The sequence below is a fragment of the Lithobates pipiens genome, unplaced genomic scaffold (genome assembly GCF_037356315.1).
Source record: "Lithobates pipiens isolate NorthernLeopardFrog02 unplaced genomic scaffold, aLitPip1_a1.2 Scaffold_64, whole genome shotgun sequence".
NCBI lineage: Eukaryota > Metazoa > Chordata > Amphibia > Anura > Ranidae > Lithobates > Lithobates pipiens.
In genome coordinates this window covers 482070-501070 of record NW_027507886.1, presented here as the reverse complement: position 1 = coordinate 501070, position 19001 = coordinate 482070, and the positions used below count along the sequence as shown (strand labels likewise).

The following is a 19001-nucleotide window of genomic DNA, read 5'->3' as shown; positions in this document are numbered from 1 at the left end:
TTTTCATTGCTTTTGGATGACAGTGTTTTTTAAGCTCGTCATAAAACGAAGATACTGCGCTATGAAGCTTTTTCTTCTTTTAACTGGTAAATATATGCCAAAGTGGAAGACCATACAGAAGGATGTGCCAGTGCTGTTGTAAAGAATATTACATGAGAACAACAGTTCCCTGTATCGGGAGGTATACCGGCTCTGGAGGAGCCCTAGGAGGATTATTCACAGGCTGAATGTCCCATTGCTGAGCGAGTTTGATCTCTATAATTTGAGATCCATCTTATGCGGTAAGTGGCCACCCTTATTACAAACACCGAACAGACGTTCAAGCCACATCCTGAGTGTTTTACATCATGAATTTTTATTGAAGCACCATATGGACTTGAACACATACACAGTCTAATTTGTATTATTTGTATTGTATTTGGTTGCGCAGTTTGATTCCTTCCCACAAATTCATGAGCTGAATATTCAGGTTTTAAGTTGCAGCACCTCAATATACAGCTATATATAATTTTCCCTTTTTTATGCACGTCAAGTATTATTTATTCATTCACAATTTTCACATATTAATCAACTTCAAGATTTGAGACAGCGCAGATTTTCCATTTTACACTTGTTTCACAGAATAGTGGGTTTTCTAAATTGAAAACTCAGCAGAAGATGTTTGCCTCTAGTCTCTCTTTGATTGAAACTCCATATGACCTGTCTGAGCAGAGCAGGAAGGACTAGAAAGGACAGGAATGAAGTACTCTGTATAAATTCGTTTTAACAGAAGAGCTTAAAAAGGCAGATAACTGTGAAAAGGTGCCTAAAATTCTACTTGCTTGTTGTCTGTTAGTCTTTGTAGTAGGCCTTGTACTGATTAGCTTTATTTTACCAATACAAAGAAAATGTGTACACTCATAATAAGCCATCATATATTAAAAAGCAAAAATAAATAGGTAAATACATAAACTATTAGCCTTATGAGTAAGCACTTGGCGAAACCTGCTAAGGTGGTCAGTCATGTCTGAGTCTAAGTACTAGCTGCTTATTTAAATAAACCTATCACTCCTTTGCAAGCACCTTTGTAGACCCATTTGTGTGATGAACATAATCTATTGGAACCAGGCAAGGTCTGCAAGCCATAGTGCACTTTGGATACTGTTTGTTGTGGTCAATCTCCTTAGCAGCAGAAGGCATCTAATTATGACGTTGAAATAAAACCAATAGTCTTATATATTAAAACATAGAGGAGTTTATGGAAAATGCCAAAATCACATCACATTCAGACCTTTTGGGACTTTATGACAGTTACCAAATACAAGGTAGATAACTCCAAATAATTTAAACAATACATTTCAATCAGAGATATTTAATAATGGCCATCTGTTATATGCAGATTTAAACTGCATTGACAATGCAATAAAAATGCAACATATACAAGTATAGATAAGAGGGCTCATCAGAATGATATTATGTATTGTGTGTTATCATTAATTTGTAAGTTAACATCAGCCTACATACATATTCCAGTCACATTACTGTCATCAAATGGATTAAAGTTAGTATACTGCAAGAGGAAGCTATGTTCTACAAGAAGCAAATACATCATTAAAAGGGTGATCTGTCATTTTCCCCATTCATTTTTGAGTATAAAAGGTAAAACTGGCATCAGTCGACAGTTAGAAGACAACCCATGTATTGAACTTAATTTATCTTTGAGAAACTATACAACAAATATATATTTTATATACACATCTAACACAACAGAATTAAACATAAGTTATTTGTTAAAGTTTTTTTCTTAAATAGTATGTATCTGTATTGCAGCTTTATAATAGCATCAATAAAAAAAAGATGGTTGTTTTATTTGAATTCTTCTTAGTGGCATATTCATTTAGACCAGAAAAAAAATGTAAATTTTGACTTCTATTATACTGTATGCCTTTTCTCTTCCATTGTGCATGTTTCTAGGTAGAGGAAATGATTTGTGCACACTTCCCAGGTATAGAAGGTAAGCAGCATTAGTGATGAATCAGTAAGTGCATTTAGGAGTATCTTTTTTGTTCATCTTGGCTCCAAGATAGATATAAATGAGTCTTAAAAGGAAGAATTCAACACAAAGTTCCTTAATTCCTTCTTAAATTAAGTCAGTTATCCTTATTTTATTTTTTTTATTATTCTTTTTAACATATCCACAAAACCTTGAGCTGGTCAAAAATTGTTCATAACTCCATAATACATTTTAATATAAATAAATACAAAATAAATAACAACAATATTAATAATAATAAATACATGATAACCAGGGAGTGACTTCATGAATTTTGACCCACTAGCTCTACATGGTATAAATTAAGTAAGGGGTACTTTCATTACAGTTATAGTCATTTTATACCTTGTAAACATACGTTAATGGTAGAGGTAATAAAAAGGATTACTAAACTCTATTAAATTTGTCATTAAAATAAAATGAGGGATCTGTGCAGAAGAATATTCATTGAGTCCATGGAACAAAGTTTTAATGTATAATCCTTGTCTAGTTCGTATAGGACAGTCATCACTAAATGGTCCAGATCTATTCGGACTGCCACGGCAGCCTGGGTGTCCTCCTTTGAGTTCCCCACCACCCCTCAGCAGCCACCTCTGTCATCCTCACAGCAGGGCACAAGACAGGAGGCCCAGCGGGTTTTGATGGAGTGTAGCAGCTGCCCAACTTTTCAAATTAACTAGCAGATGATTGGTTGTTAGAACACAAGGACATCCTACCAATCAATTACCCACTTGTTAACATGAAAAGTTGGGCAGCTCCCGACCCTGTTCAGATCTGCTGCACCTCCTGCCCTCTGCCTAGCAGTGTAAGGTAGGTCTGTGAAAGAAGGGAGACCTGTGATGGAAAGTGGGGCTGTGATATAAAGGGGGGACTGAGGACACTGATCTAAGGGGAGGGTGTGATGTAAAGGGAAAAAATTAGGACACTAATGTAAAGGGGAGCTCAGATGTGAAGTGGCCAATAGGGAACCTAATGTAAAAGGGGAATTGTGATGTAAAGGGGGGCTGTGATGGAAAGGGGGGACTATGATGTGAAGAGAGGGCTGAGGACACTGATGTTGAGGCTGGGCTGTGATGTAAAGGGGGACTGTAATGAGACGGTGGGACTGAAGACACTGATGTTAAAGGGGGGCTGTGTTGTAAAGGTGGAGAGCTGTAATGTAAAAGGTGGGCTGTGATGCAAAGTGTAGGGTTGTAATGCGAATGGAGGACTGAGGACAATGTTTTAAAGGAGGGCCTGTGATGTAAAAGATCATCACACAAACATGTGATTCACAATAAAATCTTACTGACTAGACCTCCATGAATTTTAATTCCATAACCCTTGTAAAAGGAGTTATTTGCATAGATATACAGCATTTGCTTGCAATTTTTATTGTTGGTTCTACAGTTTACAAAGTAACCCTCTACTGGTAAATTATTTGTAATGAATACTCTCTGGTGCAGTTTCTGTTCAGTAAAATGGTAATCTAGGTCAAATTATTTTGTGACAATCTTTGATAATGTAATTTTCTGGATCAATCAAAACCTTAAAGCTAGCCAAAAACAGCCAAATCCTGTGTTCACTTTAAAGATCTAAACTGTAGTCACTTAAGTACAGCAGGAATTTGAGTTGCATGGGCATGCCAATCCTATTTCCCATGGCTCACTATTTGTCAATGAGCCTGTCCAACATATCAATGGACTAGTAGTGAATTATGAGGGGGGAGGAGGGAGCAGAGTCAAGCATAAGTTGCTATTTGCAAATTCAATTTTTGAGAGCTTGATGTTTTCTGGAGGGCTCCATAAGAGGTACAACTATACATATAGGCACTTTTATGTGCCTGCTGTTCAGAAACTATGAAGAGAAAACAGGTTTGCTTTAAAGAAGAACTCAAGAAAAAAAAAAGAATATTAGGCTCTCACAATAATTGTTTCTTCTGTCTGTGTTTTGTTTCACTGAGAATGTAATGTTCTACTTCTGATTTTGGACTACTATATGCCCAAAGGCCTGTTTGCAACTCAATGTTTGTGTGTGTGTTCAGGATAATGCAAGGTATTGCTTATCTGGGCAAATAATGCAATACTCTGTGTAGCACATATGATTTGGAAGTTCTGGAGTTTGATAGAAACAAGAATGAATTAAGTCTCCTTAGAGTTTGTTGTCAGTATTGCAAGACTGCAAAAGAGCTTTTGCAGTAAAGGTAAGATACATAGTTACATAGTAGGCGAGGTTGAAAAAACACACAAGTCCATCAAGTCCAACCCACGTGTGTGATTATAACAAGATCGATGTATGGCACACACATTCATTATATGTACATGCACTGCATAAAGGGCAATTATCAATGCTGAAATTAATGTATTCTTGTTGAAAATAACTGGTTTGTGGGCCTGATTGCATGTTACTATAAAAGGCAGCAGGTTTTAAGTCCAACTAAACAGAATATTTAGCCAAATATCAGAACTCAGCCACATTGACACATCACACCTACCAATCTATTAATTTGATTAAAATAGGGTGGTAATCAAGGGACTAAGGTGAGTTTCTACAAATGTAGGTGTATTTAGGTTGCTGTGAAAAATGAAGCTGAGAGTTGTGATGTATTAACATACTAAATACATTTTTACATAAAACCTGCCAGCATCCTGGTTGATAAAGGATGATCTAGCCCTTTCCTCTCCAGGCTGACTGTCCCTAGCTTGCCCCTTTGATTCATTGGAGGCTCAGTATCTCATGTGGGTGTTACCATGCATTCTTCCTAGAATGCCAACTCCTTCAGATCAACACCCAGCCATGAAGGCATTTTAATATTTGCATAACTCCTTCCAAGAGCATAACTCCTTCTGGGTTTTCCAGGTGTGCTTTGGCAAAATTTAAAAAATTGTCAGCAAGTCAGCAGGCAGATTAAGCCTGCCTTTTTTTGCTATACAAAGGCACAGATTTTTATTGTGCAGCATTACAACCGTAGGCATTGTACATGCTACCCACCGGCTTTCTATCAACTGATGTCCTCATAGGGTGATTAGGAGGATGTTGGGCACATTAGGGCATCCTTGTTTGCCCATCTTCATCAGCACTGGGTCACACTAGCTGAATGAGGGAGAGAAACTGAGGGAGAAGAGAAATACTGGAATACTAATCAGTACCAATGTTTAAAGGTACATTGCTTTGTTAAAACAACCTTGAATGTTAGGTGTCCTATATGTGTAGATGCTGCTGCATTATGTAAACCTATTACTTTAGTTTACATTTTAAAATGGGGTGTCTCAGATTATGCATATTTTTAAAGGGTACCTAGATTAAAAAAAGGTTAAGAATCATTTGTCTAGATGATTCTGAATGTCTCCCAGCTTAGATATGGGCTTGACTATATCTGACTAGTTAGAGCTTCTGATGTGAGAAACTCAGTGTTTAGTGACATCGGAGTAGGCAATTTCAGTGCAAGAGAACTGTGAACAACTGTGCGCCAGACAGAAAGATAAAACTAGAGATCCTCTTTAAATATAAAATAAAGACTGAGTGTAGTGCCACGTTAACCTTTACTTTATCCTTAGAATATTCCATATTTGCAAGAGAATACTGTAGACCAAATGAGACCTTATTACAATCCATAATTATCTACTACTAGCATGAGCTAGTCTATAAGCTATGAAGAGAAATAAAATGTGTAATAACTTTTGGAGTGATAACCTCAGTCAGATGGAAAACAGTTGGTTGTTCAGCAATAATGAGCCAAGACATGTTCTCTTGGTAAAATGAGATACAATGTACACACACATGCCTCCGCCTTCATTGCTCACCAACTCTCTTCACATGCGGGCTATAAACTCCTTTTTTCACAGACATCACCAACATTTTATGCCAGGTCTCTGCATTGAGTTTTTTTGCAGAGTAAGCCAGAGAAAAATCACCTGACCAAGGGCTTTGTACCCTTAAATAAAATGTACAGAAGACAATATGCATCACTAAAATTAGTCTGAATGGATGGTAATGCAGAACGGTTTCAGAAAAACCCAGATGCTGCAGGTCAGATAAATTAAAATCCATTACACTATTTTAAAATTGGCAACACTGCTTATTGTGATGGACAGCTAATATTTCGCTGGACATTGTCAAAGATACAATTTAATTAATCATAGCAATGCCATAAATAAACATCTATAGTGATTTGAATGCTGAGGTGCAGTTGGCATTAGAAACTGCACTGTTGCAGCTCTACACATTATTCAAATTCAATCCTTTGACAAAAATTATCCAAAGATTAAATCAGAAACATACTGAAATTTTGTAGCACCAAGGAGAAATAGTCCAAGACACATTACACAAAATGTTTTTTTTTTGAATGTGCTGTTTAGAGTTTCAATGTAGAAGAACTACGGCAAAGCTCTAAATCAGTCCACACAAGTTACAATCTAAGTGTACAATCGTTATACATCCCTTTAGATCTATCAACAATTATACAGTGAGAGGGCCTATCTAAACAATTCATTTTATGCCCAGTCAGGTGAGTTCTTGGACTCCATATTTGTTGGTAGATTTTAAGGAGAATGTATACTCAGATTGTAATGTATGTGACCAACTCTGGACAAATGAAATAACTATGTGCCTAGCAGACAGCATAAGTTATATGTATTGTCGTTTACATGATTGCAAGCCTTTTAACAATTTTGAGTATACTTACCTCAACAATATTTAAAACCATGACTTCTGCCCACAATGCATTCTTATCTCAATAAGTAACACATTTACTTCAGGATAATATAGGAGGACATCGGTCTCAGTCAAAACAACACAGCTAAACTGTTTAGTCTGTTTGGCTTCAGAAGAACAGCTAATTATGTCTTGTTAAAAAATGCTCTACGCTATTGACCAAATTCATGTTAAAATCTATCCATGTAGAGAATAAAGGCTGCAGGCATACAGGATATCTTTTGCTATGGAGATATTTTGTCATGCCATGCGAGACAACCATATTTTAGCAAAGGTGGGAAATCTAAGTGAAGAGTGCATTACAATACTGAGTTACAGATATCTAGAATCATTTGTATTATATCAAGGTTTGCCACTTGTATCTGTGCTATTGTTTGACTAGGAGTGAAAAACAAAACTGGCATTTAAAGTTCACACAGCTCACATTAATGCATGGGACCGGTCACTGCTAATAACACAATAAGGTTTGCATACTGGTACCGCTTCCAACTAAGTACAGTAATAGGGGTCAAGTGCAATGGCAATCTGAGGTTTTATTAACAGTGCCAGCTGAGAAGCCAAATAAATTTTGTATTATGCCCTTGTAGGGAAAAGCAACACAGTCAAATCAATTTCAGCCCCTGGAAGTGTTTGTACCTTTCTTCCCTTTGCTGATATGTTTGCTTGGGGAATCAAGAGATATAGAGGATGCGAATCAGTCTTTTTCCTCCAAAGTGACAGCACTGGTTCTTGGTGTTGGCCACTTAGGTACCCTGCACTATCATATGGTGGTGGACAGAGATCCTCTCTCCTAAGTAAGTTCTATTGTGTGATTTTGGGCTTACACAGGGCTTCTTCTCTTTGCTACTGGGGCAAACATAAAGGCATAAAAGAAAAGGGTAGTTATGTATAAGCAGCTGTAGAGGCTAGAATTATAGTGTACCTGTTGCTTTATACTGCATAGGCAGAACATGTTCTTTTTAAAACATCCTATATGCTGTAGATACCACAACTCTGGGTTATTTACTTTAGAAGTCCAGATTTGATCTATATCATTTACACTGTTTGGTCACAAATATCTTTACACCAACATTTAAGTAATAACAAATTTCAAATGAAATGATACAAAGTAAACTTGAAATGTTTATGTTATCCCAACGATTCTGCTTACCCAGCCTTTTGGTATCGTATATCCTTGCCAGGTACCTATCTTCTAGATACACAATAAATTAATTATAACAATAGCATAAAGAAACCAAGAGAGGGGTGTAAATGTCATAGGGCATGGCTACATTGTTAGTATTCAATATGTAGCTTTACAAAGGTCTTTTATGCATTCATCAGATTTATTTACCCACTCCTTGCAAGACAGTCAAAGCTCATGGCTTCTGTGCTTAGAGGCATTGCATTTGGACTAAAACTACAATCAGCACAGTCTTCATGTTATAGTTGTAATGCTTTGACTACTTTTGAGACTGCCTAGTTTAGTGTGATTTATTTCAAACCATTGTTCATTTTTCAGAAAGATGTCTGTGTGATATCATGAATGCTATAGATAGTGTATCTTCTTTATATTTATTTATATATGTACATACATTGATCTATATCACATTCCAACCCACTGGATTTTCTTGAACTACCACTCTACTTTATGTAGTAGGTGTGATTAATAGCAGGGTTCATTTGATACGCAAGGCTTAAAATCCAGCACTCTCAGAACTGCTTCTGTAGCTGGGGCTACGACTGTGGCTGGGAGAACGACTCCGAGTCCGGCTACGGCTATAGCTGCTGTAACTGTCATAGCTCCTGCTTCGACTACGGCTGTGGGAGTAGCTGCTCAGGGAGCTGGAAGATGGGCTAGGTCTATAGTAAGGAATTGGGCGCTTCCGGGCACTGAAAATGAAAGATAACAAGTAATAATTACATTGTTGTGCTTATTATATGTTGCCACAAGAAAAACAGAGCAGTAAGAAAGCAATCTTGTTATTGGTTAATAATTCAAAGCATTAACAGACATATGTTAGATCTAAGCATTTAACCATAGATGTTACTTTTTTTAGACTGTAAAAGTAAAGGGTGGTAATGGGTGCAAATCTTACCCCATAATGGTATGTGCAGACAGATGGAGCAGTACAGGTACCAAGTAGAAGCATTCATTGTGATGCAACCACACTGTGCAAGACAATCAGTTGATCTCTACAGTGACCACACATGTATTGAAAGCTGAGATGACTATAAACTAATATTTCAGGTTTCTGTGAAAATTGGGTTAACAAAGATTTGTGCTTTTCATACACTTAATATAACAAACTGATTCATGCAATCCTGGATCTGGATCTGACCCAATAAACCTTGATTTGCTTCGCTTCCATGGTGCAACATGGTATTTGATCACCTCTGCAGTTTTTATTTTTTGCTCTATTAACAAAAGAAGAGCGACAATTTAGAAAAAAAAAAACACAATATCTTTTACTTATTGCTATAATATCCCAATAAAAAAAAACAATACATTTTCCTCAATTTAGGCTGATATGTTTTCATCTACATCTTTCTGGTAAAAAAAATCGCAATAAGCGTATATATTGAATGGTTTGCGCAAAAGTTATAGCGTCTACAAAATAGGGGATAGATTTATGGAATTTTTATTAGAATTTTTTTTTTTTTACTAGCAATGGTGGCGATCTGGGATTTTTATTGGGACTGAGATATTGCGGCGGACAAATTGGACACTTTTGACACATTTTTGGGACCATTGTCAATTATACAGCAATCAGTGCTATGAAAAGGCACTTACTGTATAAATGTCACTGGCAGGGAAGGGGTTAACACTAGGGGGTGATCAAGGTGTTAACTTTGTTCCCTAAGTGTGTTCCAACTGTGGAGGGGATGGGATTGGCTAGAGGAGGAGACAGATAGGTGTTTATACTTTTTATGAACACGCTATCTGGCTCCTCTCCCCTGTGGGGACCGGATTTGTGTTTACACACACAGATCCGGTTCTTGCTCTGTCACAAGCAATCGCAGGTGCCCAATGTTCATCACGCATGGCAAGCACTCGCATTGGCTCTGGACACAAGCAGCGGGCGTGCACGCCTCCTACAGTGTCTTAAAGGGCCGACGTACAGCTACGACGGCTCGCCCAAGGGAGCCGCGGCCGGTTCGGGAACCAGTTAACATTGGATGTTGGCATCATATGCAAATTTCTTATAAAACCTTTTGCAGAGAACATACGTTGCAATGATCACAATACATATGTCACTTGCCACTCAAAGTGAAAAAATGGGACAGGAATGGTCACTGTAAATGAGTGACATGATCAGTTTGCTGCTTTGCTCAGTGTGTGGTATGACCCTGTAAGGTGGTTGTAGGGGGTCTTTAAGAGATTTGACCTTACGACTCACTGTAATAGGGTAACAGAGAGTCTGTTTCCAATTGAGGGAATACTGTTCTTCAATCATAGGAAAGAGCTTTAGTTGCTGAGGTATGAGGATCAAACAGTGGTGGCAGCTGAGTAGGACCTCATTCTGCAATAGAAAAAGTGAAAAAAAGGCCAGCTTTGTGAATTTGGTGTTATGCTGCTGTTCTGGGGTGTTAAAAGTAAAGGACTATGCTTCCTTATAAGCAAATGAATTATTTTATTGCTGTTTAAGTGAGTGCCTGGTCTGTGGATTTAAGCCTCGTACACACGGTACGATTGTTAGACAACCAAGCGTATGATTTTTGTCTTAAGGGAGTGTGCCAGGACCTTCTCTTACTAACATTACACAATTGTTGTGCCACAAACACAAATGTAGTGGTGTACTACATGGAACTTCAGCTCTTGAGCGCCACCCATTGGGCCCCTTCTGCTAATTTCGTGTTTGGTGAGCATTTATTCTGAGCATGCGTGTTTGTACTTTTGACTTTTGTGTGACCGATTTGTGTACTGACCATACAAAAATCTGACATGAAACCGGTGTCCGCCAAAAATGTATTAGCCTATCATCCAACATTTGTTGGCGAAAGTTGGACAACAATTGTCAAAAGGAGCGTACTAACGGTAAGATTTTGGGACAACATTCTGTCAACAATCCCCTGTCAACAATCATAGCATGTGTACAAGGCTTAAGATGTTGTTTTTGTTTGGTAATTGTTTCTAAGCATGTAACTGAGTGAGTTTCCATTGTTTGCAATAGCGCTAATAAAAAATCAGTGACATGAGAAGAGAAATAGGTGTGGGTTAAAGAGAATAAAATATTGGGAAATGGGTGCAGTGTGAAGAGGCAGCATGGGTTTAGCCACATCAGAAGAGGGAAAGATGTCTCTATGGTTCCAGGGGTGAAGGTTGGTTCATGTCTGCAGAGGGATGGGGTGGCAAGATGACATATATGTATATGTATATATATTTATATCTTTCCATTGCATTCTTCATCATCATCAGCTACTCCAATACCACAACAATAAAATAAGATTAAAATAAACTCCCTGCAAGTCAACTCTTCAATACTCAAAAAAAGAAGAAGAAAAGAATACACAACATTTAGACAAAAAAAATTATCATGTAACAGGTCCCTATAAAAAAACAACTTCCCCTCAAGTACTTTTCATCTTTGTGTTCTAGTGAAATATGGGGGGAGAAATGTGTGGGAATGGAATTGATAATGTTTTCAATTTTTTTCTTCATGAAGTACTTCATTTTAAGCCTTTAAAAGCCCTTAGTGAAATAATTCTCTGGACCAAAGGGGTGATTGAGGGTGATCACATTGGCAAAGACGATGCTATTAAATATTTTATCTACTTCCTTCCAATCAGAGTTACTATAAAGGTTAAAGTAATGTGGTTCACAGTGGGCTTACATTTGTTGAGCATAACCAAAAGGCAACTATACTGCTACATCTGTATGTATAATTCCAAAATAATCGTGTATTTTATTATGCACGTTTCTGTTAGCATAAAAAAAATGGTGTTTTATAAATCACAGCTCACAACATAAAAGACGAAGGAGTTGTAATTCAAAAACAATATAAGACTGTTGGAATCATAGATGGTTAATTAACTGAATGACCTTCCTGCTTTGTTTGCTCCACATTATCCACACCTCAGACAGACGCTGAAATTGTTGAGACAAATAGTTAGTAGGTAACTGAACCAACCGTTAAATATGAATAAGTTAGTGTCAAACAAAAAGGAACTGCAATCCATTTCAATACAGCTATTGATCAGCTTGAATACCTTTAGAAATGCTAAATGTTTTGTAGCCCATTTGGGGATTTAAAGAGCATCAAAAACTGCTATTTTCTTTCCCAAGTATGTTACATTGTATACACATTGCAACCGTAAACACTAAATCTGTTTGCACATCTCTTACAACTGCTTATATGACAGGGCCTAGCCAACCATACATGATAAGATGGCAGGAGAAAGCACTCTTTACTTACTTCAGCACCTTTTTGACTTTATGAATACTGACACCATTTTTTTTTCTATATACTGAGTAATTGTGACATAGGCTGTATGCTGAAATACTTAAAAACAAACTTTCAAGACTACATATTTCTGTCTAGTTTCAAAACATAGAGAACCATAAAATGGTTATAACAGAATTGAAATTGCAGTACCCTTTTGCACGAAAACATGTTTAAGCTGTGCAACATATATAAGGCAGAGAGAAATAGATGGTAAGAGGTCAAAGCCAGAAAACCAAGATCCCAGATGTGCAACAGACTGTAAGAAAACACATATTTTGTGAGTGATTAGTGTATATGGGAGAGGGTTGCATTTTTTCAGTAAACACCTGATAGTGATTAGGTTACCACAGTAACCAAGAAGACTTGCTGTAACGTACATCATTGGCAGCTGATCTTCAAAAGGAACCTTGTGGGATGGAACAGCATAAAATGACGTGACATACAAATAAACAATTATACATTAAAGTATACATGTCTTTAATTCAAAGAAACATGTCTCATTTGCAGAAAGTTATTAGGTCGTTTGACTTACCATTGAAATCTGTTTCCTAGAGTAAAGTACAGGACTCAGGCTTCTTTAAATACTGTAAATACGACTATATGGAACTACCTACAGGTGATTGGGAGGCTGCAGGGACATCCTATCCTATATAACCCCTCCCACTCCCATCTAGCCTCAGATTTGTAGGGTCTTGTTTAGGTGAAAAATGTCTGGATCCACCAAAGGAAGTGACTATATCCTAAGGAAACTTTGCACAATAGGATACTGTTGAATGAAATGTTTAGGAGGAGAAAAATCTTCTCCTCCTACACATGTCCTACAGGACAACCAGCATGTGAACCTGGAAGCTGGTTTTGGGAATTTTAAATACCCCATGCTGGATACCTTCATGTAAACAGATTCTGTCTGCTTTACTGCTAAACAAAAGTGTACAGCTTTAAGAAGTGTTGCAATAATTTATTTTAGCTTGGGATTAATGCCTGTAGCAGACATATCATCCTGTTCCTATGTCTCAAAAGGCAAGGAGTCCTTCTCAGCTGATACTTTTTTTTGTACTGTGCCTGTATTAAGGGCAAAGTCAAAGACCAAATCAGGAGGTAGGTTGAAGAGGAAACATCTGTGACCTGTTCTTTCTATGACCCTAATAAAGCCAGACATTCTGGCCATGATCTCTGACAATGTGGCAGAAAATTCCTCTTTAGAAAGGAAGGTGGAGGCTGGTATGGCCGATAAACTGGTTAGATGATCAGAGGAAGGCAGAGAGTTACAATGGGGTCAACTATCAGAGGAAAGAGTGTTAGGTCCCTGAACAGATGTACTGCCATCCCTCAAAGGGAGCTAAAGGCTAAGCATGAGACAACAAGCCCATATCTGGCATGCCTGTGAAAAATGTCCCTAGACAATATAGTTGAGCAGAAGGGGAGATACCTTGGTGCAAGCAATTGAAGGCAAAAATAAGCCACTAATAACAGGGTGCTCAAGCACAGAAAGCATTTTGGCTGTGCAGGTGCAGTAGCGCTTGTTTGCACAGACACACTAAGGTGCGACTCATGAGATGTGCACAGATGCAACAGCACCATACAAAACATACTCCAAAGCCTAAAATGGCTCCAAAGTAAAATTTTTACTTTGGCTATTCTGGGTCCTACTGCATCAGAAAAGGAGGCAGTGGTTCCAAAACATCCACAGGGGAAAAGCTGCACTGGGCTAGCAATGAGCTGAACATGTATAGGGCTTCTGCCTTGTACTACCCACAACAATAGCTGCAATAAACATGAGATTAACCCCATGCTGACGTTGCTTTCCATGATGGGCACACCCTCACTATATGGTCTGGCTCAGCACCAGACAGATCACAAGATCACAGCTTTTTGTGGCTAACTCCACATGTGGCACTATATGCCAAGGGAAGCACCCACAGGGTATATCAAGTACAAGCTATTATGGTGCATATGATCCAGTGAGAAAGAAAACTTCCTGGGAAAAAGAGGCTTATCACCTAGGACCAAAAAAAAAAAATGAGGTTAGCTAAGCGTGGGAGGGTGATGTCCCTTCAGCTTTACATTTTTCCCTGTGTTCAATAACCTAAAGGTAGCTGCATATAACCCAGTTTTAATGATTTAAAAAAAAAGTCTGTGTCTTGTACTGTGCATTCAGGAAATCTAGTTTGTTATAAATTAAACATGTTAGATTTTCCAACTATCAAATCACTTGTTTTTAACGCCAAGAACTTGCTACGTGTCAACAAAAAGTATGTGAACCCCTTAGAACCAACTGGTTTTCTGCAGTAATTTACCATAAAATGTGATCCGATCCTTATCTAAGTCACCATAGACCAGTGATGGCGAACCTTGGCACCCCAGATGTTTTGGAACTACATTTCCCATGATGATCGTCATACTCTGCAGAGTGCACGAGCATCATGGCAAATGTAGTTCCAAAACATTTGGGGTGCCAAGGTTCGCCATCACTGCCATAGACACACACAATGTCCTAAGCTGATAACACGCAAACAATTCTAATTTGTCATGTCTTTATTGAACACACTATTAATATTCACAGTGTTGGAGGAAAAAGTAAATTAATCCATAGACTAATTACAAAAGATAATTATAAAAAGCAGTTTGCACACCTGGAGTCCAATTTATTAAATTAACTTGGATTTGTGGTTTAGAGCTACTTTGATAAAAAAAAACACACTCAAACATTTTAGGACTGTTGTTCAATAGAAGCATCAGCTGATGAGAACAATGCTTCACAAAAAAGAGCTCTCTAAAGACATATGATCAAGATAAGTTGATCTGCATAATGCTGGAAAGGGATACAAAGCAATCGCAAAGTATGTAGGCATCCATCAGTCGACAGACAATTTGTCTATACATGGAGACAGTCTAGTACTGTGACTACCCTTCCTAGTAGTAGGTGTCAAGCTTAGATGACTCCTAAGGTACAACCCACTACCCAATAAGGTAAAGATTAATCCATAAGTAACAGTAAAAAGCCTGAAAACATCACTGGAACTGACACACATCACTGTATATGAGTCTACCATATGTACATCTTTAAACCAGTAGGGGTTCCATGGCAGAACACCATGGAGGAAGCTATTAAAAAAAAAAACATAGCAGTGTGCTTGAAGTTTGCCAAAGAGCACCTTGGCATACCACAGTGCTACTGGGCAGATGTTTTGTGGACTGATAAAACAAAAGTTGAATTGTTCAGGAAGCATACTCAGCACTATATGTGGAGCAAAAAGAGCACAGCTTACCAACATCAAAACATCATCCCAACAATGAAGTATAGTGGAGGGAACACCATGATTTGGGCTCGCTTGCCTCATGGCCTGGACCACTTGTCATCCAGGAGTGAATTAATTTCCAAGTTTACCAAAATATCCTACAGGATAATGTCAGCAAAGCTGACTGCCAACTGAAGCTTAGTAGAAAATTGGGTCATGCAGCAGGACAGTGATCTAAGCATTAAAGTAAATTCACAGCTGACTGGCTTCGGAAAAGAAAATGTGCCTTTTGTACTGGTCCAGTCAGAGCCCAGACCAAAAACTCCTCCTGAAAGTGGTGTAGGTCTGAACCAGAGCTACTGAAAGTGCATGCTTGAAGTCATTGCTGTTAAAAGAGGGTTCAGGCTGCTATTAACTCAAAGGCTTCACTAACTTTTTCCTCCAGCACTGTGAATATTTCATGATTGTATTCAATAAATACATGAAAAATTGGAAGTGTCTGTGTGTTATCAGCTTAATCACATTGTACAATATTTGTCAGTATTATTGTGACTTTTATAAGAATCAGATCACATTGTATGACAAACTACTGCAGAAAAACAGTTAATCCCAAGGTGACTTCCTGTCTTCTCTGCAATGTAATGTGTGGATGTCCCCTTACCTTACCGCTGTAAGGTAACAGCATGTGGGTGTATCTTTCTATTTCACCAATGTATCCCCTGGCAATCTCCCAGTCTGGCGTCTCTGGCTCTGCTGGTGTGTATCTCTTATCTGGAATCAGAATCCCCTTTTTGTCCATGGTGTATCTGCATCAAATAGGCCTCTCAGTAGGGTATGGGGAAATGTAAGGAACAGGAGGGATGCTTGATAGTGTAGTAGTTTAGAATATTTATTTGATAACAGCAAAAATAAAGCACGGTACTCACAATAAAAAGTATCAAACAGGCATGTAAACACGAGCAGCGAGCTCGCCCACGTCACTTCTGGGGCCTAGTGTTTCCGGCTCGTGTTCGTCACAGTCAAGTGACTTCACCAGGGAAGAACTAGAGGCATTAGGAAGTGTCTTTTATATGCATATTGGTTAGTATATGAAGCGGCCATTTTCCTGTAGCCCCGGTCGCCAGAAATAGAGCGGCGGCCACTTTCTAATAGCTCCGGTCACCGGAAATAGAGCGGCGGCCATTTTCTAGTGGATGTTCAACAATAACAAAATATTGCTCGCAGCCATAATAAATATATATACCTAGCGGTCGAAATGACCAACAGAATAAAAAAATTATAATAATTTTGGGGGGTTTCTATTGAATTGGCCTGTGGTTACTGCAGTCGGTCCAACAGAAGCCCTCCATTCATCCAGCTTCTGTAGAAGGGGCATGTCCAAAAAAGTACTGCCGAACAGCAGGGGTGATTGCTGTACTAACATCAGATAGTTAATACAGCAGCTCTTCCTGAGCTGTCAGTTTCTTTTTTTTTTTTTTTACGAAAAAAAACTCCTAGTATGTTTCTAGGCTTTGTCTGATTTCAAACATATGTTCTTTTGGGATGTGGGTGCCCTTAATTTCCAGGTTAGTGGTATATTTCATGCAATTATATTTATACTTTATTACTTATAGTTATAGGTAATGTATACTAATTTTGGGGTCCTGCTATGTAAACTGCAGTGCTTTTTACAAAGATGTTCTAATGATTGCATAATAAAGATACATAATAGAGATGCATAATAAAGATACATACAAACATACATAATAAATAGACTGGGTGAGTTTATTATTTTACCTTGTAATTCTTCGTGGCTCCATAAAGCTAGGGGAATCCCTTCTTCTCTTTCTTATAGGTGAATAACTTCTTGAGCGTCGACGGGGTCTTGCTGCTTCTGTATCATTAAGTCGTGTTCGGTTCTCACCATCCTTCACCCTAATATAGACAAAGCACATAAGTAATTTCTAAACACTTTTAATGAAAGAGGTAAGCATTGCCTAATTACCAACCAGGATAAAATGAAAGGACTACAAAACAGAGATGATGTAATTTTCATTGAATGGATTTTGGGGAAAAAAAAAAAAAATATTAACAAATGTAAGAATGGCGCTTTGCTCATTTAAAAGAACCTTGCATTCTAAAATCAGGCTGGTCATCAATAAACATTCTGCTTGGTGGCCAGACTTTGACCAGACTTTGAGATTGCCTGCCTCTTGAAAAAGAAAGCAATAGAATGCAGACAGGCAATCTGTAATAGGTGCAAGCTCTATAACTAAAATACATTAGCATAAGTTACTGGTCATCCAGTAACTTTGCTTGACCAAATTTGACTGGGTCATTTTTGTAAGGTGGTATAATACAATCAAGGTACAACCCATAAATCTGTCTTCTCCTTTTGTTTACTTATTAGCAAACACAAAATAAAAAGTTGTATACAAAATATTTGCAAAGGTAAAATAGCTTATTTGCAGAGGGTTATATGTTTAATATAATAATACTTAATAGTTGTGATTGTAAGCAGATCTTTTATAAAACATACATTTTAAAGTGTTAGCAACCCTGCACTATAAAGATGTTTAACTCTTCAATGTTGCTAGTGACTATTAAAGCAAAACAGTTAACCATCCATATGGCCAGGATGGACTATGTGGTAATGCAATTACCTTGTTTAAGCATGGATGTGGCCACTATACCATATATTACACCATTTTCCCCTTATACTTTGGAAGCTCAGCTAAGGCACCAAATGTGTATGGCTATGAGTCATATATCGAGGGATCTGAATAACGACCCAATGTTTGAGGTGTATGTATAACATTTTCTTTAATCCTGTCAAGTTTTTATTGCTCTCTCAAAGAGTTGAATAGAATCCATTTGTCCTGGTGACCAGTATCACTGTGACAAAAAGTGATGAGGACATTCACACTTTTACAGTTGTCACCAGAAGAAGAGGTGAGGGTCAACATTCCAATGGGGACTGTTGTCTATGAGAGCAATTTCCCTTGCTCAATGAGAGATATCCTTTAATTTTATGTTGCATCTTCAAAACAGGAAATCTCCTCAACCGAGTACAGATAGCATATAATAAATGGGGTTATAATCCCTTCTCCTTTATAGTCAAAACTAATAAAAAATTGTTTATCTATACATAAACCTTAGGTACATGGATGCAAAAAGGATGAATGGTTAAAGGGATTACATTACCTTCAACAAATTTTGAACGTCAAAAAGTTCAGCCACAAAACTAAAAACACACTAACGTTATACAGCCTTTACCTGTTTAAAGCTTTCTTTTGAGAGGCAGATCGAGATCTGCTTCTGGCCATCCTCTTGTCACGTGACCTGGAGCGGGATGGAGATCGGCTGGAACTCCAGGAGCTGCCTCTGTGGCCAGTGCTGCGCACTGGACTCTTTTTTCTGTCAGAGTTCTGTCTAATATGCTTCACTGAAGACTCAGAGCAGCTATTCTGTCTACCACGGTGATGCTTTATTTTTAGCCTGTGACATACAAACCATAATTATTTCTATCCATTATCTCATTAGAACATTATTTCTCTTACAGTTATTGACATAAACCCAACCTAATAATTTACTTTTATTCACAATGGTTTAAGTGAAACTGTGTTTTAAGTC

At 37.9% G+C, this 19001-nt stretch overlaps 1 protein-coding gene across 1 annotated transcript in view; it reads right to left on the bottom strand.

The window, feature by feature from the left end:
• Positions 1–336: 336 nt before the first annotated feature.
• Positions 337–19001, bottom strand: part of LOC143958907 (uncharacterized) — a 382425-nt gene continuing 363760 nt past the window's right edge. The window contains exons 12-14 of the mRNA XM_077467890.1: positions 18645–18866; positions 17166–17303; positions 337–8596 (exon numbers count right to left, since the gene is read on the bottom strand). Of these exons, the coding sequence (XP_077324016.1) occupies positions 8401–8596; positions 17166–17303; positions 18645–18866 (556 nt within the window). The 3' untranslated portion in view covers positions 337–8400. The remainder of the gene's footprint in view (positions 8597–17165; positions 17304–18644; positions 18867–19001) is intronic.